The 23,351-nt window shown below is 49.9% G+C and overlaps 1 protein-coding gene across 1 annotated transcript in view; it reads right to left on the bottom strand.

Moving 5' to 3' along the window:
• nrg3b (neuregulin 3b) overlaps positions 1 to 23,351 on the bottom strand; it is a 90,695-nt gene that overhangs the window by 34,896 nt on the left and 32,448 nt on the right. Inside the window, exon 2 of the mRNA XM_018762571.2 lies at positions 3,538 to 3,667. Within this exon, the coding sequence (XP_018618087.2) occupies positions 3,538 to 3,667 (130 nt within the window). The remainder of the gene's footprint in view (positions 1 to 3,537; positions 3,668 to 23,351) is intronic.

Here is a 23,351-nt window from a genome sequence, read left to right as displayed (position 1 = left end):
CATTTTCAGTCCATCCGCCTCTTAAGTAGCACTTCATGACAATATTGCAAAGGCTGAAGTAACAGGAAACAAGGCGGACGACATGGAGCGGCCTGCATTAACGTTTACACAATAAACCGCGACTAAATGGTGAAAGATAATAATGTAAGACGTAAACAGGAACATTGAGAGCAGTAAAAACCACTAATAGACCGTAAATAACAGGCCTTATTTTATCTTCACTTCCTGCGTCTCTCCCTCTCTTTCGCCGTCCCACCGCTTCTCGGCACAGGGACTCCCCAGGGGGTCTGTGTTGCCCGGTGGGGGGCGCCGTTGACGGGTAGTCTTCTCCCATGACTGTATGTCACAGGTGACCGATGAGAGAGAGCGAGAGAAGGTGCGAGAGAGAGAAGGCCTCGGCCACCTGCTGCTGCCTGATCGCTCCTCGCAGCCTGTCTGCTGTTTTCGCCTGGAGCTCTTCTGTGCTGGAAACAGTGAGTATGACCAATCCCACAATGCACTGCACGCCCCCCAGAAACACAAATCGGTGTAACTGCCACAGCCACGGTTCATATCCCAGTCAGGTCCCGTACAGGTGTTGGGGAGTCGATTCTCCTGGAGCAAAGCAAACCCGAAATCGTTGTACAAGCGTGGTTAACCTGCGCCGCAAACTGTGGGCTGGTAGAGGAGCTGGAACAGAGAATAAAGGGCTAAATTAGCATATAACAGCCTCTCTGAAACATCCAGCTGGCGTGGTTTATAATAAAAGCACAGTTTGCCTACAAATCTCTCATAAAGCTCCCCATAGATGTTTATTTAACGCCGTGGAGCCAGACGCCGTCACGGTTAAGGAGTTGTGCTCTTTCCATCTGCAGATGGTGTGCGTGACCATGACTCACCGGACCTCCTGCGCACCTTGATAACGTGCGGCCAAAGTTGCTAAAGGAGGGCCAGCTGTTTGAACCTGCCACCTCCTGAGCCGCAGAGGAGCTGTCCTCCCGCGTCAGCAGCCCAGTAGCATTTCTTGCAACCTACTGCCTTATGCGTTGAAGGGTCTGACTTTGAATCCCACACTTCCTGCAGTGCCCTTGATCAAGGTACTTGCCCTGAACTGACACAGTACAAATTACCCTGTTATATAATAAATCAGTTTAGGTAGCTTAGTGTACAAAACTCACATTGTAGGTTACTGTGGAGAAAAGTGACAGATGGGCAAATAAATAACAGCAATATAAGAGCTCCACATCCGGGAACAAGTCAACATGGAATCTAGCTGGAGGCCCTGAGACGTTCATGCCTGGTAGATGACGGTTGCATGAAGTAAAGACTGAACATGTGAAAAGATCAGCTCCTCTCCACCTGTTTTATATCACAACGGTCATTATGGTGCAGATGCTTTCATACAAACCGGTGGCCCACCTTGGGTACAAATGAGGATTTTCACCTCAAATCCCCAATCCGTTCCATTTTACGGGCTACCGGCGGCACGGTTCCATTCCCTCACAGCTAGTGGGCGCTGAACGTTGCGCGAGTTAGAGCGGAGTCTAAATCTGCTGCTGCGGTGACAGTTTAATCACCGTCCGCCTCTCCACGCTGCAGAGACGCCGGCCGGAGGAGGATGTCGTCTCCATTAATATGACGTGTTGTCATGGTGGGTATCATTTAACAGCAGTTGCATCCAGCCCAGCTCCGAGTTACCGTGGGAACAGCGGGACAGACGCTCACATTGCTGATCGCAGCCTCGGATCACCGTGTGCGTGTGAGATTTGATTCGGGTCACTACAGAACTCTGTGTGCGCATCCACACGGCTACATACCAGCCCTGCCACCAAGCAACATGGCTACACGCTACGGAGACGCGTACCGAGATGGCCGCCTGCCTTCGCATCTCTCTGCAGACTAGCTCCCCTGTGGCGTGTGTACCTGCATACAGAGCTGAAATGATGTTTGCAAAAACAGTAAAATATGAGCGCTCATCAAAAACGGAGATGGAGTTGCTCTTTGTTAGCTCGTCGCGTCGAGTCCAAGCGCAGAACCCACAACCATTCGACAAGCTGCGACCCGCCACAGACTGGAATTAATTAGCGAGCTCGAGGTAGGAGGCGAGGGCCCGAGAGGCTCTGTGCTCTGCGGGGCCCCGCTTTCGGCTGACTGACGGCCCTGTCGCCTCACTTTACCGCCGCACGGTGCGGCACGGCTCTGTTGCCATGGTAACACGGCAGGAAGAAGCGAGTTGGCGCCGCCTCGGCTCGCATGACGAACGCAAGCGAGAAGGAGCACGGCGGAACGAATGCAGCGGGTGCCGGAGGAGGCAGACCGAGGGCGGGATCTGTTTCCTGGGCATTGTTCGAGGCTGAAAACACTGCGGCATCCCCTGGCTTTCTGAACGCGTCCCTCAGATGTCAAGATGGGTTTCAGAAAGGACGGCTGAGTCAGGCCTGCGCCCGTGGGCTTGAAACGTTGGAAGCAGGAAACGACAGACACGGAGAACCTGTGACTCAGCAGCGGCCTCCAGCTTCCCCTCGCAGCCCCAGAGATCCGACACTTATTGCCGTAACATGAACTAGAACATCTCAGTGGAGCACATGCGAAAAGGCTGGTCTCGTAATCCCGCCTGGACTAGTGCAACCCCCTCCAGTGCAGATACCTCGTGTATAATATCTGCCGCATCCATTCATACCTCCAAGCACTCTGCGCAGTACCTGGTCCGCACCACGGTGACATCCCACCTGGACTACTGCAACTCCCTCATGCCTGATCTTCCAGCCGTCAAGCCCCTACAGCTGCCTACAAGACCATCAGCGGATCTGCTCTCTAATACCGACGGGACTCGATTGCTTGCCACACTCAACCAGACTGCAACACTTTCCCACCTCTGGCTGCTTGGTGGCATCACTCAGTAGGGGTCAAAAATCCCTAAATCTGGTTTTGGCTCCGGTGCAGTAGAATGGCCTCCCTCTGCCCCTCAGAGCTGCTGAACCCCTTTAAAAAAATCAAGAGTCTCAAAATACATCTCTTTCGGACCCTCTTCTCCCTTGATCTCCTATTTGCTCCATAAACTTACATAAGCGTACATAAAAATCGTCAGTTACGATTTCCTGTCAATTCTATGTGAAGCAATTCATGTAAAACCGCAGTAGGAGACTAAATGACTTGAAGAATCACGTCTGTATCTGTACCTTTGTATCCAGTGAAATGCACTTTTGTTTACCCTCAGATGGAACATCCTTTGTCACCGACCCGATCGACACGCTACGCTTCTCGGTTTCTCGGCTCATAAAACGCGACACCGTTTCGTTCGATGCCCTGCCGGCGACTGCAGTAGTGCGTAGCCCTCGTTTGAGCCCCTCCAGGTGAGAAGGCCATTTGCACGGCAGATGGGACGAACACATGACTTTAGAGGCAGGGTTTCTCACAGCCTCCGTTTGGGAAGAGTGGACCGAGACCGCCGTCGGGGCTGATCTCCAGAGGGGGGACATCCTGAGCCGCCACATCCACAGGTGTCAACGGTGTGCAGCCCCTTTAAGGAGCCACTCCGAGGTCCAGCAGCAGCCCTACCTGCAGTGCTTGTGGGATCCCGTGAGCGTCTCCACGATGAAGCACTCGCCCTCGTTGAGGCAGTAGGCCAGGTCCTTGTCTCTGCACGGCTTGAAGTGCTCGGAGCGCAGAGGCGGTGACGTTGGCGTCACTGGGGGAGAGAGCAGAGGACACAAAGCTGTTAGTCCCTAACAGGACACATCGAACCCTGACCCTGCTGGTGTCGACACCTCGAGGACTCGTATTCCCCGTCTCTCCTCCTGCGAGGGTGGACAGCTGGGGCTGCTGGCCTGCCACTTGGAGACATGTGGGACGACAGGAACGCATCCCTACTGGCTACCGCAGTGACGGACAGTGGGAGTGACAGAAAAAAAGGGTAAAACTCCAGCTGTCACATTGCTCTGCGGCTCTTTCTCAGTCCCTCACTCGAGCAGGCCAGAGGACGCCCGGGTTCGAGCGCGCCGCCTTCCACCTGGCCGGGCTCTGCAGCACCGGCCGTTTAAATTAATTAGACCTGCATTTAAACTGAGTGTCTGTAAGCTGCTCTAAAGGAACAGATCAGTGCGATTTGGGGAGATTCTGATGCCTGCTGTCAGATGAGAACAAGAAGAAAAAAAACTTTTTAAATGGGCTAAATGAATAAATGATTTTGTTTAATAAATTATAGTGTAACTCTTTTCCCTCCTGTTCTCTGTCACCATGTAAACGGAAGCGCTGTGCTGGAGCGTCGCCGTGGGAACGATGAACGGAGGCCTCCTCAGCATCCTCCTCCGTATTCCCGTCCCCAGCATCCCCCTCAGCATCCCACTAATGATCTTCCTCCTTAGCATCCTCCTCCCCAGCATCCTCCCACCTAAACGCGCAGCTGCTTTCTCCCTGACCGGCGCCCTGTGAGCTGCTGCAATGCAGATGCTCAGCTGTGTGTTTCCTGCGACGGCTGGGGTTTGCAGTCCAGACACACGCACAAACACACACAAACACACACACACACACACACACACACAAACACCTTCACCCTCATGTACTTCCCAGGTGTGTTTTCTTGCACCCAGTTGCTGCGATATGACCTCACCCACACACTACACAGCTCTGCATTCAGTGCAGCTGAGCTGCAGCTGTGCAGTCGCGTGACTCTAGGTGGCGCTGTCCTTCCCGCTGCCTCCGGCTCTAACATCCCTAAACTAATTCCTCTGCATCGTTTATCCGACAGTTCAACTTTTTTTTTTTACCTCGGGTCCTAATTGCACAAATGATGAATTGCAGTGCAGGTCCAGTCGATCTGCCCCATCGCCTCATGCGCATATTATTCCTATACGATGTGATGTGGTGTGAAACTGTCAGCTAATAACCGCACGAGAAGAAATGGATCAGCACGAGGCTGACAAAGGGCGGCAGGTCTGTTTGTTCTCGTCGAAAGCGTCAGTCGGTGCATTTGTCGGTGAAGATGGACGGTTGTGTTTCTCATGAGCCGCAGGAGTGGATGAAGGGGGAGGAGCTTGTTGCTGGAGACCACAGAGGAGGAGCCTATGAAGGAGCAGGAGGAGGGACATGAGAATGCAGCAGGTGGTGCAACTCTGAGGAGCAGCTGCTGTGTCCTTCTGCAGATGAACTGCTTGAGTAAATTCAGCTGTATGAACTGTTGACAAGTAGAAATTTTCTTTGTAATTGTGTATCAACAGCAGAAGCGGAGGATGCTCACAAGTTGACCCAGGTGTCGTGCAGTTGGAGATGTACAGTGATCTCAGCCCAGAACTCCAGCCTTCACAGCTCAGGCTCAAATCTTGGACACGCCCAGATAATTAATTGAAAAAATTTCTCTCTTGGAGCTCATCCCCTAAAGAGCCTTCCAGAAAGCCCTGCCCCTACAGGTCCCATTAGAGGCCTGCATTTGGGAAACAGAAGATTTGAGACAAATCAGCAGGTGAAAACAGACTAATTAACCCTGGATGGAGACCAGAAATGACACAGAGCAACAAAACCCTGAATGAGCAAATTGTAACCAGGCAGCAGCTGCAGAAAACCAGTGTCATATACAGAAAGCGCTGGGGTTGAAGGGGGTGGAGTCACAGGACTCAGCACTGGGGTGGTGTGAACAGCACAGACACACACTCACGTGCCCATGTTCCATCGCTGATCAATAACATGTTTATTCACGAGTTGTGTTTAGCTCCTCCCACTATGCCAGTGGCCCCGCCCTCCCACCAATGAAACCAATCCTTGCTCTTATTGACATTATTTCTGCAGTTGCCCTGTTTAGAGCACCCAGAAACCACAGATTTACCTGAAATCATTTGAACTGTGACCCACCAGTGTCTGCTACCAAAACAGGCCAGACGGTACTCCAGCGAAAGAAAGGGAATGCGTGATGCATAATTCATGCATCTTATTTCAAACTTCATATTTTCGAAGTGTCCTAGTTTAACGGAGAAGGAGGCCCCATGCACGCGCACGGGCCTTCTGTCCATGTCAGTGCTGTGCTGTTGATGGACCCATCAGGAGACAAGGTTCCTGAGTGGTGGCAGGGAGGGGGTACAATGCATGCTGGGTAGAGCAACTCAGCGAAGGAAGGCACAGAGAACGGGGCTCCTTTCCAGCTAGTTTTAGAGGCTCGTCTCACGCAACCGGTTCATCTGACGGGAGAGGCTCGGCTCGGCGCGTGTGTGCGTGCGTGTGTGTGCGCGTGTGCACGACAGCGAGCGAGATCTGCAGTTTCCCGTGAATCCTCACGGATGTTGATTTGATTTTTGTCGAGTCTCCGCCTGCCGCCCGAGCTCTTTGTGTAACATTGTCACAGCCGTGTGATGTGATTCATAAGCTCCTAATAATACCCTCCCCTCTATGATATTAATAATAATGATACCCCCTCCCCTGTGAGATTTTACTAATAACTCTAACCACGCAGACTGCCATGGCGACGCAGATCTCAAGCCGCAGTCCTCGAACGTGCGCTGGGCCACACATCTCTCAGCGGGGGGTCGATTGCAATTACAACCGTCTAATTTGCCATTAATTTCCATCCCGCTGTAGCTGGATAATCTGGATAATCTGTGACTCACCTCTGTGGCTGCGAACACTTCAGCCTCTGTGGCGCGCAGTCGATACGGCAGATGGATTTCTGACGAGCTGTGGCCGCGTCTGCGGGCCTTATTATTTGGGTTTGGAGCGTGATGAACATCCCGGGCCAAGCGCCAGCGTGTGGTGTCCTTCTGGGGGCCGACGGGCGAGGCTGCGCACGTCGCCCCGCTTTGCTGCAGCTCGGCTATTTCGGGCTGCTGTGATATCGTGCCGCATGTGATCTCAGAGCTGCTGACGGCGAGTTTCTCCCGCTCTGGACGGGGCCCAGGGGCCACACTGCTCCGACGCCGGCCGCAGCCAAAGAGAGGCAGACGAAGCCGAGCTCTACCAGCGAGGACCGCGGGAGAGCCAGAGAGCCGAACCACGTCGGAGCATCTGTCACGTTGAACCGCCGAAGCGCTCGCGGCCACAGCCGAAGGTACAGTTCAGGGATACCGGTCAGGAGTGTCAGTGATGAGCGACATCACAGGGCAGGTGTTTACAAAGAGGAGTGACATCACAGAGCAGGTGTTCACAGGGAGGAGTGACATCACAGAGCAGCTGTTCACGGTAATGAGGGACATCACCCAGCGCTTGTTCTGTGAGGTCGTCTCAGTCTGAGATTTTATTCACCACCATCACCTCCTGTTCATTCCCTCATCAGAGTGCATAGTGCAGTGACTGGAGGCCCTGCAGGCTCATACAGAGTCCTTAACCGCTTTAATAAACTGCTGGATGTTAATCATAGAGGCGGCTCTGCTGTCAGGCTGCTAATGAGATACAACAAAGGTTTTATCAGAGATCACTGGAGACTGAAATCTTCCCGCAGCAAAACTTGCAGTATGTGCATCTGCATCAGTTTCTTATGGAAACTATCCTGTTACCGTAAAACCTGGCATATGTGCACCTGAACAATCAGCCAGTGAAGGAGCTGCAAGGGGAACAATATATAACCCCCCCCCAACCCCCCGCATTTCATCAGTCCTTCCATCTCAAATGGAATTTCAGCCTTTGTTGTTTTTGGGTTCTGCCGTCGGTGCAAAATAATAAGGACAGAAAAGAGGGAAAATACTTCATGAAAAAAAGAACCAAATGCGTGACTGAGAAGGTCATTTGAACACAGAAACCTGTCAACTGGAGAAACAAGGCGATGAAACAGCGGAAAAAAAAGGGGAAAAAAAGAATAGATGAATGCAAACATCAGCTGTAAGCCTCATAAATAAGGATAATGAAGAAAGGACAAACGCGCAAACTAACAGATGTCTGAATAGACAAATCTCAGACACAGGCAATTAAATTCACATTAGCAGATTATGAATGTCGGTGCTCACTTGTTCTGGATAAAAACTACTGGCACTACTGTACATGGTCCCAAATTCCAGCTGCTGTACAAATATATGATGTACATATGGAGCGTATGAAATGGAGTGAAACAAAGTGATGCAATAAAACAAACGTGTGCTTCTACTTCCCCTTTAGCCAGTTTTTGCAATTTACATGGCTTAAATATTTCAGGCGGGAGCTCACGTCTAATATGCTGCTTCTTATTTGCCTTCTCCATTCGCCATGCTGAAGCCGACGCTCTGGAACACCACCTGTCTGAAAACCCCAGTAAAATACCACTTTCTCAGTGTTGCTCTTTGTCACGGGGTTTTAATGGCCAGTTCGGTTTGCCATAGAAACTGACATATAACTGTAGGTCTGTTTTTTCCTCAACATCGGTTTTGTGTTCAGTGAAATCAATGTAACTGCTTTATGACCCCACGTCATGTTCGTTGGGTTTCTACTGTAGGCCTTGTCACAACATATTTAACAGTCCCGATACCTCAGTTCAAGTCATCGGTCATCCTCATCGATCTCAGCTTACTCCACTGTCCACGACAACCCCGCAGTGTCTTTCTTACATGTATTTATCTGTCTTGCCACTGGGAAGATGACGAGTGGAAAAGGCCACTGCGTCTCACTCCAGCGTGCTTAGCGGCAACTGAAATCTTCCTGACGCCAACCCGGCCATGGATCATCTGTTGAGGAAGGCATTTATCGGGAGGCGCTTTGACATGGGGATGCCACAAGGAAATAGGCCCGGTGGCAGAGAGCAGCCAAGCGCCATGGAAACACTGCATGCCTTTTACAGATTAGCAGAGTCAATTAGCGTTCCACATAGGGACGAACCTGTACAGCTGGTTCCTTTACTGACATGTTCAACAGTGACATAACTGGGCTAAAGTTGAACATCAGAGATGGAATATACCCTCCACCACCCTACAAGCACAAAAAACAAGGGCAGAGAAATTGCTTTCCTTCAGATTGCTTTCCCCTCTGTCTGAGTCAACCAAAAAGGAGAACCAGCCTTTGAAAAGAGTCAACCAATCAGAAGATTTAGGCAATAAGAAGAGTACAAGACCAGGAAACTCTGCAAATGAAAAGGGTCAACCGATCAGAAGAGCCAGCCTTCCAGAAAAGTCAACCAATCAGAAGAGCTAGGCAATAAGAAGAGTCAACGACCGGGTGAACCTGCCAATGAGAAGGGCTAAACAATTAGGAGGGCCAGCCAATGGGGAGATCAGAAACCAGGAGTGTCAGAAATCGAGAAGAGTCTATCGGTCAGCATCCAGCCGATGTGAGGAGGCAACCAATCAGGAGGGTTAGCTAATAAGACAAATCGACCACCAGAAGAACCAGCCAATGAGGAGAGCGAACCCTCAAGGGAAGTAAACAAATGAGAAAAGTCAAGCAATCAGGAGCTCCAGCCAATGAGAAAAGTCTACCGTCAAGTAGAGCCAGCCAATGAGGAGGCAGGGTCCAGCAGGCCAGTGTCCCAGTGGGCTGATCATGCACTTTGATTTTAGAGTTAATATTCTCATTAATATTGTCAATAAATGTATTAATATTAATTTTAAAAATAATATTTTTATTTTACATATATTTAACCTATCATGCACATACATAAAGAGAGAGATTTATAGTCATAATTAATGTAAATGTTAATTCAATTAGCAATATACCAGGATGCATCCCAGCAAGGGATTTTTGTTTGGTCTCCAGAGATAACTGAACAGCTGTGCCAAACTAATCACCCTTTAACATTTAGTTTTTAAATGGCAAAATTAATCAGCGTTAGAAATTATAACAAAACAGCAGGTGCATCTGAAGCATTAAATTGAAACCGGGAAAGGTAAGGGTTAATTTTATAAATAAATCTCAATTCCGCTTCATATTTTTTTAATCCGAAACCACATCACGCCCGATGGATATAAAGAGAACAAAGCCGACAAGCCAACAAACCTAGAGCCATTGTCATATGGCTGCTTTCTTCTCTTTTTATTGGTTATGTAAAACAATATTTCCTCTGCCGAGAGTGGGGGTGTGTCTCTTTACCTCCCTTCAACTGCCTGTCTGCTTCTTCATCGCTCATCTGTAATTGGCTATGAAACATTAATTGTCTTATTATTCCTGCCAAGAAGAGCAGCGTAAGGGTAACCCCCTACACACACCGACTTCTGCACAAGCTGGAGGACACACACGCACACACACAGACTGAACCTACAACTCCGAAAACATGTGAAGGTGGATAAATCATGCGTTTTCCCACAAAAGAGCAGTCACCCTTCCTTTGTGTGTCCGTTCGTTTCCGATGGTGTCTGTGTCTGAGGCACGCACGCACGCACGCGCGCGCAAGCTGTATGTTCTGCATGATGTGAGCTCACAAACCATGCTAGTGATCAATTGACCTGGTCCTTCATGCAGGACAAACATCAGCCGCAAGCAAACTGCCAAGTGATTAACGATTCGAAGAGAAGTGTAAACACATAAACAAACAGTATAGCCCTGTGTGCAGTTATTATTATTGTTTATTTATCTGACACCTTTGTCCTGGGTGAATTACAGTATTAGACTGATTTATACGGCTGGGTATTCTTACCGCATTAATTCAGGGAGTGCACCTTGACCAAGGGTCCCGCAGCAGGAGGTAGGATTGGAACCCAGGTCCTGTGAGTGCAAGGTGACAGCTCTAACTGCTACTCCACCTGCTGGCCCTTGTGGGAATCTACATTTGTAAGCACACAGGCATTATCAGCACAGACGAGGCTCTCCATTCGCTCAGGCCGACGAGGTACTCCGAACGCTGTAGTAAATGTAGAGTAAATGACCCCAGCTGGACCCGAGACGCACACTCGACTCGGCCTTCGCAGAGACGGTTAAATTACTTTGGGTTCAACAGGGAGCAAGAGAAAGTCTCATTGACACATAGCTAAGTGTGGTCTCTTCGTCGGGGTCGTCTCACGCGGTAGTGCCGACTCCCGCTGAGCGTTTTCGCACACTTCACCGGAGCCGTTCGTCTGAAGCACCATCACGAGTGACCCCCTGTCGAGAGAGCCGCGCTTTGGGCGCGCGGTGCCACCACTCTGCTGTCGAAACGCATTTCTGCAAGACCGACCCTCAGCCGAACCTCCGCTCCTGAATCCCGGCCTTTCCAATGTCTATGCCCCCTCCCCCCTGCCCGGACAGGTAGAGAGAAGAGCAAAGACAGCGGAGGGGTAAACCACAGAGGCAGAACCATGGTAAAGGACCTGCACAGGTTATGGATGTACCCCGCCTCTTCAACTTACAGACACAAATGGGATGGGACGTCTGTAACTTTATTCGTTCGTAACTCCAAAGTCACAGTCAATGAAAGCTACGCAATACACGTATTATTAATTTAAATTAAAACAAGAAGCCTCCACAACCGAGCGGACCTGTTTCTCCGATAAACACGTTCAACATCCCTCATCGTGACCACCAGCGTAAGCTGTAAACACTGCAGAAGTGAGTGGGGGCCCTTCGCTCTTCGGTTTGATCGCATTTTACTATTGAGGGCTGAGTGCGGAAATTCAGACGGCTTTACCCCGGTAAAGAATGGACGGGAAAGTGCGATTTGCACTTTAAAAAACTAATGATGCAAATGTTTGCATCTTCAAAACCTGAATGTTCTCAACCTGGACCTGAACCTAAGCCGAACATCGGTAACACAAGGGAATACGAGTGGTCCATCAAGGCCCTACCGATGCATTGAGACAGTCTGAGTGTTCCTTCACCACTCAGGGTCACAAGTGCATCATGGGAAGTGAACGTAGAGAGGAAATATGAGAAGATTTGCATGATCAGTGTGAACATCCTCCTCTGAGCCTCAGGCTTTCTTGTTAGCTCTCTTCTAAAAGGCTTAATTGCCATGACAACATCTCATTGTCCACAAACGTCTGAGAGCATCTCAAGGCTCGACTGGTCCTCCTCCAGGATGGATGGAGTTGGACTGCAGCGGGACCCTCCCGGGGGCGAGGGAAGGAGGAAGCGAGCGAGCGGGAGAGCAAAGGAGACGGCTTCCACAATGAAACGGGATGGAAGAAACTGGAGCGGCGGAGAAGCGTGTCTATTTATATTGCAAATTACACTTATGAATCATTTTTCATTCACTCGGCAGATTCTCTTACGGCGTATGAAACGTACGTAGATTTGGGGTCCAGGGCTTCCGTGGAATTCCTTGGGTACAATTCCTCTCTCTCGGCTTGTCCTCGTTCTACTGCTCTCTCGGCCTCGCTGAGCCACGTTCCCCTTCCGCTCGTCCGTCCTTCTCCACCCTCCACCTTGTCTCTCCCTCACTCTCAGCCGTGTGTGCGAGATCATCATCATCATCCATACTCTGGCGTGTGAGGTCATCCGCGTGAAACAGGTCACGGTCAGCCCCGGCCGCTTTCACGAATGACCCCAGGGCCCCCACATCCCTCCATGCTCTCCTATGAAGTGGGAGGATCAAGCAAAACCGAAATGCTGCACCATCAGCAAAGCGCTGTGAGATCTGGACACCTCCCAGGTTATTCCAGCTTTCGGCTCCAGCGTCGGATCCTGCCACCGCCTGGCGCACGGTCGTCCTGCAGCGTCACCGGGAAACACGGCACCGTGACACACGGAGGACGGCTCCGTGTTTATCTGCTCAAACACCGCCGCCGCAAGGAGCACAGTCGTGTGCAAACAAACACGGCGGAGAGCCCTCTGCGGCGAGCCATGTGTAAACTCACAACAGGCTGCTACCTTCCGTGTGTGTGCAGGAACACGCCACTCTCGTCCCGAAGCGCTATGAACCGCCACCGGCTGCCCTACGAAGTGAAGCGCTACATGTTTACCCAAGGAATTGCATCTGAGTACTGTGTTCAGAGGGGTGAAGTGATAAGTCCCTGGGGATTTGAGTAGTGTCACTACAGCCCTTACAGTTAGAATTAAGGTTAGGGTTAGGTATAGGGTTAAGGTTTGGTTTACTGTTAGGTACAAAATTAGGGTTAGGGTAACGATTAGGGATAGATTTAGGATTAGGTATGGATTTAGGGTAACGATTAAGGGTTAGGGTTAGGTATGGGGATAGGATAAGGATTAAGGTTAGGTACAAAATTAGGGTTATTAGGTATGAGGATAGGGTAAGGATTAAAGTTAGGGTTGGGGTTAGGGCTAAAGTTAAGTACAAAGTTAGGCTTAGATTCAGAGTTAGGGTTAGGGTTGGGTGCAGAGCTAGGGTTAGGGTAAAAATTAAGGTTAGGGTTAGGATTAGGTATGGAGTTAGGGTAACGATTAAGGGTTAGGGTTAGGTATGGGGATAGGGTAAGGATTAAAATTAGGGTTGGGTTAGGGCTAAAGTTAGGTACAAAGTTAGGCTTAGATTCGGAGTTAGGGTTAGGGTTAGGTTCAGAACTAGGGATAGGGTAAAGATTAAGGCTAGGGTTAGGTACAGGGTTAGGGTAAGGATCAAAGTTAGGGTTAAGTATGGGGTTAGGGTAAGGATTAAGGTTAGGGTTAGGTATGGAGTTAGGGTAAACGATTAAGGGTTAAAGTTAGGTATGGGGTTAGGGTTAGGGTTAAGGTTAGGGTTAGGTACAAAGTTAAAGTTAGATTCAGAGTTAGGGTTAGGGTTGGGTGCAGAGCTAGGGTTAGGGTAAAAATTAAAGTTAGGGTTAGGTACAGGGTTAGGGTTCCCACACAGTCACGAATCAAGGCAAAAACCACGTTGTGGACATCTCCCAGGTTTCCCGTGGTAATTCCAGCTTTCGGTTTCAGAAGCGGATCCTGCCACCGCCTGGCGTACAATCGCCCGGACAAACGGAAAATGAGGAACAATCTGTGCTGCGTGACATCTGCAGGTCTCAGGACCCGCTGCTGCAGTGACCCATCGCATGTCCACCAACGCAGCACTGAGAAGAGCAGACGAGTGAGACCGGGGAGGGGAACGCAAAGGGGCCGATGAAGGCGAAGACGGCAAAGCGGAGCCAGCACAGAGCACCGACCGTCAGCAGGATGTTCGTCTGGACCTTACATACTGTGAACTTGACCTTATCCTCATCATACAATCCAGCAGGTCTCTCCACACCCCAGTGAAGACCACTGCACTCCTCAATAAATAACACACATCACCAGCTCCTGACATATGGAAAGTTAATAATACAGATGTCCCTCGATTTATTTACAGGTTAGGTTCTGTAAAAATCTCAGCTACAGCTGTACTAAATTAAAAAAAACTCTAATTAAAAATTCAAACTGCGATTCTAATGGAGTCTTTATATAAACTTCAAGATACGCTGAAATTAAAAATATTTTAAAATTGAAAAATACATATGCAAATAAATATATTGAAAAATAAATGAAAGATGTTATGCCTCCACAAACTCCTGTTCAATGCCGATCGTTGACCGGTTAATCCCATAATACGCGCAATGTTTCTCGTCTTGTTATTGATCACCAACGCTCAAGGACACCAGGCAGGAACTGTAAACACTGTGGAAGTGAGTTGAACTAAAGCGGTCCCATACTCCTGTTCTGGTTGGGCGCGTTCAACTGCCATTTATTGGCTTAGGTTCCATACGCTCTGCTACATTTAGAAGGCAGAAACTGCTTCCTGACATTGCAAATGTTTCTGGGACCAGTGTGAACCACTCCGCCCTACAGGACCGCGGGCAAGCGGCCGGATCACGGAGGCCATCCTCGCACCGGCACCACCGACGGTCGCAGTTACAGCGCAGCCTGATGACCGCGCCGTTGCGGTTCCTGCAGAAATCAGAGCGGCGCGCCGAACACCATCACGCCGCGGCTCTCGTGTGATTTGCAGCGCGGGGCTGAATTTCGCCCTGATGTAATCACAGCGGAGGCAGCACCGCGTGCTCCCGGTCCAAGCCCTGATGGAATTGCCGTGGAAACGGCCTCCCTGCGGCTGAGCTGCTCGGGAGCCCATCTCCTACCGTGTGCACATCCCAGGGTTCAATCAGAGCCCGTCCACCTCGGCGATCCCATATGGACAGCTCCCGTTACCGTGATTCCAGCCCAGTAGGGGGCGCCCCCTGGCTTTGGGGGCAACTGTAAGGTGCTCTTTGAAAAAGCATCAGCCGGACCGTGGAGGTCGGTGCGACGCCGGGAAGTGTGACCAGGGTACACCGAGAGTTGGGCTGCACGCGCTGGAAAGCAACAAAAACCGTGCGTGACGCTCCACGCGACGCACGCTGCGCTCACACTACGCAACGGGCTCCGCAAAAACTGACGTCCGTTTATCGGATCTCTTTCTCCGAGGTGAGTGACGCGGTTCGGTTTGTACGCTGCTCTACTTACGCTGCTTTACCCCAGTTTATCAGTTCAGAGCAGTTATTCAACCTAACAACAAAGTAAACGTGGAATAAATAGTCAAGGGGCCAAGAAAATTAAAGAACGCAGTACATTGACCTTAACCCACTAAACTATGTACCGACACTATTAAGATTAGTGTAAGAAAACATGGGAGAACAAGGTCCTGCTGTAGTGATCATCTCAACTAATCACAACCATTGAATGTCAATTTAGTATCACAGCCAAAAAGCATATTTATTATTATTATTATTATTATTATTATTATTATTATTATTGCTGTTTCTGTCACCATAAACACAACAGACACATTAACAGCTGAAAATACAGCAGACTACTGTCTGAGTACAGTGTTTTACCACAGTGCTTTTCACATCTCATCTCACAGTGTCCAGCGTCACAGCACAGCGGCTGTGTCTCTGCCACGGACCACGCAGGACCACGTGAGGTTCCCGCAGCCATATGGAGGCGCTGTGGCGTGATGACCTCAGTGCAAGAGCGCTTCCTACAATGGGGGGGGGCAGTTACGAGGACAAGGTGTAAGTGTGGGGACCGCGCCCGTGCAGAGGAGGCTCTGCGCTCGCCAGTAGGGCCCACGGTACCGGGGACAGGCTGTCACGGACACGCCGCGCGTGTGACTCATGTGATCCTTACTGCCAACACGGTTTATATTTAGCTGTGAAAGTGGTTTAAAATTCACATCACAGCTTTCGGCGGTTTGCTTCTGCTCAACGCCGTGAGGTAGATGGTCGCCCTTCACCGGGGGCTTCACGCCTGAGTTTGGGTTATGCGCTCGCTCGAGCGAACCTCACCCCATGGTGACTGTTCTGCTACCACACAGAGAGGTCTTCGCAAGGCCTTCACCAACGTGCTGTGAAGAACAGGAAGTGGTCTTAATGACAGGGACAGGAGCTGAGCATCAGAAGAAAGCGCCCCATGTACACCGTTTCATTGCTACATCAGTGTTCGTGTACCATATCTTCTCAGCAATGCATCACCGCAGTGAGGATGGAGGAAATCCAAAACTCTGCGAGCACTTCAGGGTTTCACTACATCACCAGAACTATGTACTGTAGCATATTAACGAATGTCCTAGTAACAACCATAAACCTTGGAGGGGCCACCCAAACAGCTGGGGATAACTGATAGTGTAGTGATTGGAGCTGCAGCCTTTGGACCCAATGTGAAGATGGAGCAGGTGAACTTGTGGGGATCTATAGGGTCTGTGTAGGTAGGATAGGTGGACTAGTTGGGCATAGATGGAGAAGTGTGAGATTGATAGTTGGACTAGTTAAGGACAGATGGAGAAGTGTGGGTTGGACAGTTGGACAAGTTGAGGGTAAATGGAGGAACTGTGAGTAGGATGGGGGACTAGTTGGGGGTAGATGTGGAAGTGTGGGTTGGACAGTTGGACTAGTTGGGGGTAGATGTGGAAGTGTGGGTTGGACAGTTGGACTAGTTGGGCATAGATGGAGAAGAGTGAGTAGGAAGTTGGACAAGTTGAGGATAAATGGAGGAAGTGTGAGTAGGATGGGGGACTAGTTGGGGGTAGATGTGGAAGTGTGGGTTGGACAGTTGGACTAGCTGAGGGTAAATGGAGGAAGTGTGAGTAGGATGGGGGACTAGTTGGGGGTAGATGTGGAAGTGTGGGTTGGACAGTTGGACTAGTTGGGGGTAGATGTGGAAGTGTGGGTTGGACAGTTGGACTAGTTGGGCATAGATGGAGAAGAGTGAGTAGGAAGTTGGACAAGTTGAGGATAAATGGAGGAAGTGTGAGTAGGATGGGGGACTAGTTGGGGGTAGATGTGGAAGTGTGGGTTGGACAGTTGGACTAGCTGAGGGTAAATGGAGGAAGTGTGAGTAGGATGGGGGACTAGTTGGGGGTAGATGTGGAAGTGTGGGTTGGACAGTTGGACTAGTTGGTGGTTGATGGGGAAGGGTAGATGCTGCTTCCAGACATAAAGGTTGCAGGTTTGAATCCCACCTCGACCTATAGTACCCGTGAGCAAAGCACAGTACTTACCCTAAATTGCTGTTCGTGTCCTCTCTAGTCACTGTCAACCGCCCCAGAACCTGCCCTGGATGCTCAGACTACGCCATGCTGTTTATGCAAACCCACACCCCTCCGGTCCACATCCATTCCCCACGCGTTTGGAATTCCGTGCAAATTTCTGCGCGACTTCTTTCAGCCGCGCTTTCTGTGGGAATGCTGATTACGAGGTTTCGTATGCCAAAGCCGCATGACAAACGCAGACAAAATGTACTCGTCTGGAGAGCAGGAAGTGAGCCGTCGACAGGATCCTGTGTGGGTCTGCAGGCCGTGGCGCACGCGCACACGCACACACACACTCGTACATGAACACACACGCGGGTCCATTCGCCTCCTTTTCATTAGAGAGAAATGGTGGGAGGGGTTTGTTATGTAAAACAGCTGCTCAGAAGGAAGGAGCACCCTTTGGCTTGGGCTCCGGGCAGCATCGTTCCGAAAGCCCTGTTAGCCCACGGTAGACGAACAACCCGACACACCCGACGCGCACACAGCGGTTCTTCACCTGGGGGCGCTGCTCCCGATCGTTTCCGTCGCAGGGCAGCTCTGAAGGATCTCTGGTGCTGTCTGCTGCGCAGCCGACACAGATGGTCAGACTCGTGCAGGTTGCGCACGAGTCGCTCTGCGACGGAACCCCTTCCTTCCCTCGGGGTCGTCCACAAGGTTATTTACATCGGGCTCGGGAGCGCCCTCTGTGGGCAGATGCAGGAACAGCGGCTTCTGTGGACTCGCCCCAGTTTTCACACGTCAATGAGACACCGTCCCCGAGGGACTGCAGCCCGTCGCTCTCGTTCCCCGTCCTTCGCAGTCCGTCGCCATTGTCTGGCGAGTGGCCGCAGCCCCCCCCCCCCGTCCCCCCGATTCCGAGTTCCTGTCGTCCTGGACCCCCCACCCCACCCCTCGGTGTTGGTTCACAGCCATTGCAGCTCATAAATAAAACACATATTGGCTGGCAGGACCGAGACCTGGTTAGAGAGCTTCCCTTGCAAGCGAAACGGGAGGGCGAGGGGTCGGGGACGGCCGGGGAGGCAGACAAATAGGCAGCGAGTGAAGCATAACCGTATAGCACCGCACTCTGACATGGTTTACTTTACCATGCTTTACCGCGTAATAGCGCGGTGTGCTTGAGAGCTGCAGCTTCGCTTCCGTGAGAACAAGGACAAAGGACACGGGTCACGTGAAGGACACCGGTACACGTTAATCGAACTCGTCGGTTCCGTCACGTGAGCAGCAAATCGGACCTGTTACCTCTTCGACGGGAGGGGCATTTACGCTCACATTTTCTCATTTAGCCAACATTTTTCTGCAAAACAGAGGGAGACGTAGATGTAGACACCCAGTTTGAATCAGCTAATGTATATCGGTGTAACCATTTACACCAGCTGGTTACCTTGGGGGGGGGGGGGGGGGGGGGGGGGGGCAGTGGTGCATCGGTTGCACCTGCCATGGGGTGGGTCTGGGGATCAAGCCCTACTTGGGATGCCTTGCGGCAGACTGGCGTCCTGTCCTGGATGTGTCCCCTCCCCCTCCAGCCTTGCGCCCTGTGTTGCCGGGTTAGGCTCCGGTTTGCCGCGACCCCGGTTGGGACAAGGGGTTGTAGACTGTGTGTGTGTGTGTGGTTACACCGGTATACATTACCACCAGCATACCTTACATGGGTAGCTGCATATACAGTTGATCCAAAGTCCAAAATTTAATAGCATAACATGAGGAGCAGAGTATAGATTTGAACAGACTTGGTATCAGGGAGGAGATCACGTTTCGAACCTGATCGCTACGGGAAGCCAGTGAGATGGGGGCGGGGGGGTACGCGGGAACACTTTGGCAGGTCGAAAACACCTCGTCAGCAGCGTTCTGTATCAACCGGAGAGGTTTGATGGAGGAGGTCGGGAGGCCAGACAAGAGGGACCTCTGTCGCAGTAGTCCAGGTGGGATATTACCATAGTACGGTTTGTTGTGCACGTCATACCAGATTGATCTGCGGGACGCGGTTATGGCATCAGAGTGTTGAGAGCAGCAGAGGTGAGAGTCACACTGGGACTCATCGTCTCTGAGTCCTCCACGCGACAACCCCACATGCTAGAACATTCTATGGGTCACTCTTTGGTTTGGGCATCCCTCTCTGGGTCACTGGACGGGGAAAACGTCTACAGCTTACTGTTTAGATGGTGTAAACCCTCTATGGGTCACCGTTGATATTTATTTATTTACCTGACACTCCTCTCGAAAGTGACTTGCGATGTTAATCTACCTGTAGCTATTTACCCATTTAAACGGCTGGGTAATTTTTTTTTAACTGGATCAATTTGGCGTAAGTACCTTGCTCAAGGGTACTACAGCTGGAGGTGCGATTCAAACCTGTGACCCGCCACAGCACGTCTACATTCGTGTCCCAAAGACAAGCGGAGAGACGGAGCATCTGTGTGTCGGCTGCCAAACAAGCCCTCCGTCCCTCCCCTGTCCCTCCCCACCTGGCACTTCCTGGAAGCCGTGGAGGAGCAGATCAGCTGGCAGGAGATAAGAAACGACACCGTTGTGGACAGTCTGAGGAAAGACTGGTCACTGCTGTTTGGTCTCTGCTTACAAACACCTTCCTTTGATCTGCATTTGTCTCCATCTAAAGTGACCGTGCAGTACATAGGTGTACTGGGGGTTCATTGCTGTACTATATCTAACCACATGCCACATGACAACACGGGTATCCGATCGCATCCTATGTAACATAGGTATCCAATCACATCCTACATAACAACAGTGGTATCCAATCATGTCCTTGATAACAACTTGAGAATCCATCTGCATCCCAGATGCCATTAGATTTATCCAATTACATCCCACCTACTAAGACAGTATCCAATCACATCCTACGTAACAACAGCGGTATCCAATCATGTCCTAGATAACAACTTGAGAATCCATCTGCATCCCAGATGCCATTACATTTATCCAATTACATCCCACTTACTAAGACAGTATCCAATCACATCCTACCTAACAACACAGGTATCCAATCACATCCCACATACCATCACAGGTATCTAATCACGTCCTGCATAATAACAGAGGTATCAAACCACATCCCTGATGCTAAACTTGATATTCAACCATGTCCCAATGATGGGGTGAATTCATTTTATTATTTGATTACATTTTCATATTTACACACTTACTATTTTGTCTAATTGTGTACTCTTCGTTAGTATCTTTTCATTATTTCGTTTCTTTACACACATTGCTATGACACGGCCACATTAGAAAGTTCCAGAAACATCAGAAGAAAGCAACTTAATTTCTAACTTTCTTCTAGTGGGTGTAGACAACCCCAGCTCATGACTGTTTGGGAATAAATCTGACAGTCTGTGTCGTGTTATAAACAGATATGTGTCGCTTCTGATGCAGGGCAGCTTTTTGGAGAAACTTTGTGCCACATAAAATCTCTTAAAGCTTTACTGTGCTTTATCACCGAGTCTCCAAATAAGCAAGAATTCTCTAAAAACGATCCATTTCAAATACTAAATCTGGTATGGAACCACATGCCGGGGACTAACCGTGGTATCCAACTTGTCACGGACCCTGGAGACGTGCCCAGTACATGGACGAGCTCTGCCCCTCGTAGCTCCACCTAATCACCTACACCTGCTCACCATATTTTTACCCAGGGTAAAAAGAGGATCAGCAAAAACAGATGGAGTGGAATCTCCAAAGGGACAACGACCCTACTGACCTGTGTTTGAAGAACTCGGTCTAAGTCAACGGCCTGTCCGCGTCCGCATCCACATCCAAACCTTTTGTCTTACTGTCCTGAGTCCCGACACCTCGTTTCCAAGTCACCAAGTCTTCACTCTTTAACCTGGAGTTCATAATACTGTACTGGCACTGGCATAATAAACATCTCATCTGGGGTCACTTTAATATCTGCCTCCAAGTGTTTTCTTGCACAACCACATCCCAGATACTAAATCTGGTATCTGGTGTCCAACCACATTCCAAATACCAATGCAAGTATCCAATCCTAGCCCTAGGTACCAGTACAGGTATCCAATCACGTATAAAGCACTAAATCTGATGTCCAACCACATTCCAAATACCAACACAAGTATCCAATCCTAGCCCTAGGTACCAGTACAGGTATCCAATCACGTATAAAGCACTAAATCTGATGTCCAACCACATTCCAAATACCAACGCAAGTATCCAATCCTAGCCCTAGGTACCAGTACAGGTATCCAATCACATATAAAACACTAAATCTGATGTCCAAGCACATTCCAAATACCAACGCAAGTATCCAATCCTAGTCCTAGATACCAGTACAGGTATCCAATCACGTATAAAGCACTAAATCTGATGTCCAACCACAATCCAAATACCAACACAAGTATCCAATCCTAGCCCTAGATACCAGTACAGGTATCCAATCACGTATAAAATACTAAATCTGATGTCCAACCACAATCCAAATGCCAACACAAGTATCCAATCCCAGCCCCACTAAATCTGGTATCCAACCACATCCCTAATAGTCAAAATGGTATCCAATCTAATCCCAGGTCCTAACCTAGCATCCTATCAGATCCAGGCTACCAGCAGTGGCGTCCAATCAAGTCTCACATCTGGACTGCGGCGTCGAGGGACAGCTGAAGGACGGATGATGGCACGCGGTCACAGCGAGAACACGTCTCCCATGTGGATGTCTCCGTGCACTGGTGCGATGAACCGTTGCGTTGTTTCTCGGAGACGCGTGTCCCTTGGGAGAAAAGTGTCTGCTAAACAAATAAATGTAAATGTAAGTGTGGACTGCGGTACTGATTCACATCTCAGGCAGTACGACCAGCTGTGAACTCAGGGACATCTCTCCGTCCAGCCAAAGTGTCCTCCGTTTTCCATTTGCCCTGTTATTCCGCCCGTTTTGACCCCGTTCGCTTCGCCCCTGTGAGGGATCAAGGCAGCAGGTGCGTGTTCCAATTCGCACTCCAGACAGGTCGAGCCAGTCGAAAGGAGCAGGTCTGTTGCTAATTGGAGGAGGAGGGAGTCTGACAGCGCAGATGAACGGCAGCCCGGGAACGCCCGACGAGTCCCGACGTGACGCAGCTCCACACCTTGCGGCCCCTCAGAATCTCATGTACCGCGGAGCAGTAACAGAACCCAGGCCGCAGCCATCATGTAGAACCCAGCTGTGCCTGGACACTCTGTTCCTCCGATCGTCCAGTGGAAAATCAGTGTACGGGGACAGCTGGCACCATAGTGGTTAGAGCTCCTGCCTTTGGACCTGCAGCTCCAGTTCCCAGCTGTAGTACCCTTGAGGAAGGCACTTACCCTAAAATTGCTCTAATAAATATTACCCAGCTGTATAAATAGGCAAATAATTGTAAAATGTTAAAACTTCACATGTATTTAGTAGACGCTTTTGTCCAAAGCAACTTCCAATGAACTCTATGTAGTGTTATGAGCCCACACTCCTTATTCACCGTGGTGACTTACACTGCTAGATACACTACTTACACTGGGTCACTCATTCATACATCAGTGGAACACACACACACTCTCTCTGTCACTCACACACTATGAGGGAACCTGAACAGCATGTCTTTGGAGTGTGGGAGGAAACCAGAGCACCCAGAGAAGGTGCACATTCCACATAGACTGAGTGGGGATGGAACCCACATCCTCTCACACCACCCAGGCGCTGTGAGACAGCAGCGCTACTTGCTGTGCCGTCATGCCACGCTAAGTAAGTCACTGTGGAGAAAGTGTCAGATAAACATAAAACCTATTCCCTCACATTTTAACTCCTTTTGTGATTTTTTTGTCGTTAATATTTTGGTGCTTAACGGATATTTTTATTCAAAAATACATCAGTTTTCACCCATTCGTACAGCTGGATATTATCGTGAGTCAAATGATTTATATCCTTAATATGATATATCATTACGATTCAATAATCATTAGGATAATTATGATTTAACAGTAGTAAGTGGAACTTGAACTAACAACCTTGAGGTTATAAGGCCCTGTTCTTAAACATCTCCGACCGCAAGGCCATCGCAAAAAGGCTCAAACATCATCCGTCACGCATCGCCATGTACGATGACTTTTACAA

Source organism: Scleropages formosus, chromosome 3 (assembly GCF_900964775.1).
Source record: "Scleropages formosus chromosome 3, fSclFor1.1, whole genome shotgun sequence".
Taxonomy (NCBI): domain Eukaryota; kingdom Metazoa; phylum Chordata; class Actinopteri; order Osteoglossiformes; family Osteoglossidae; genus Scleropages; species Scleropages formosus.
This window is presented reverse-complemented; position numbering and strand designations above follow the sequence as displayed.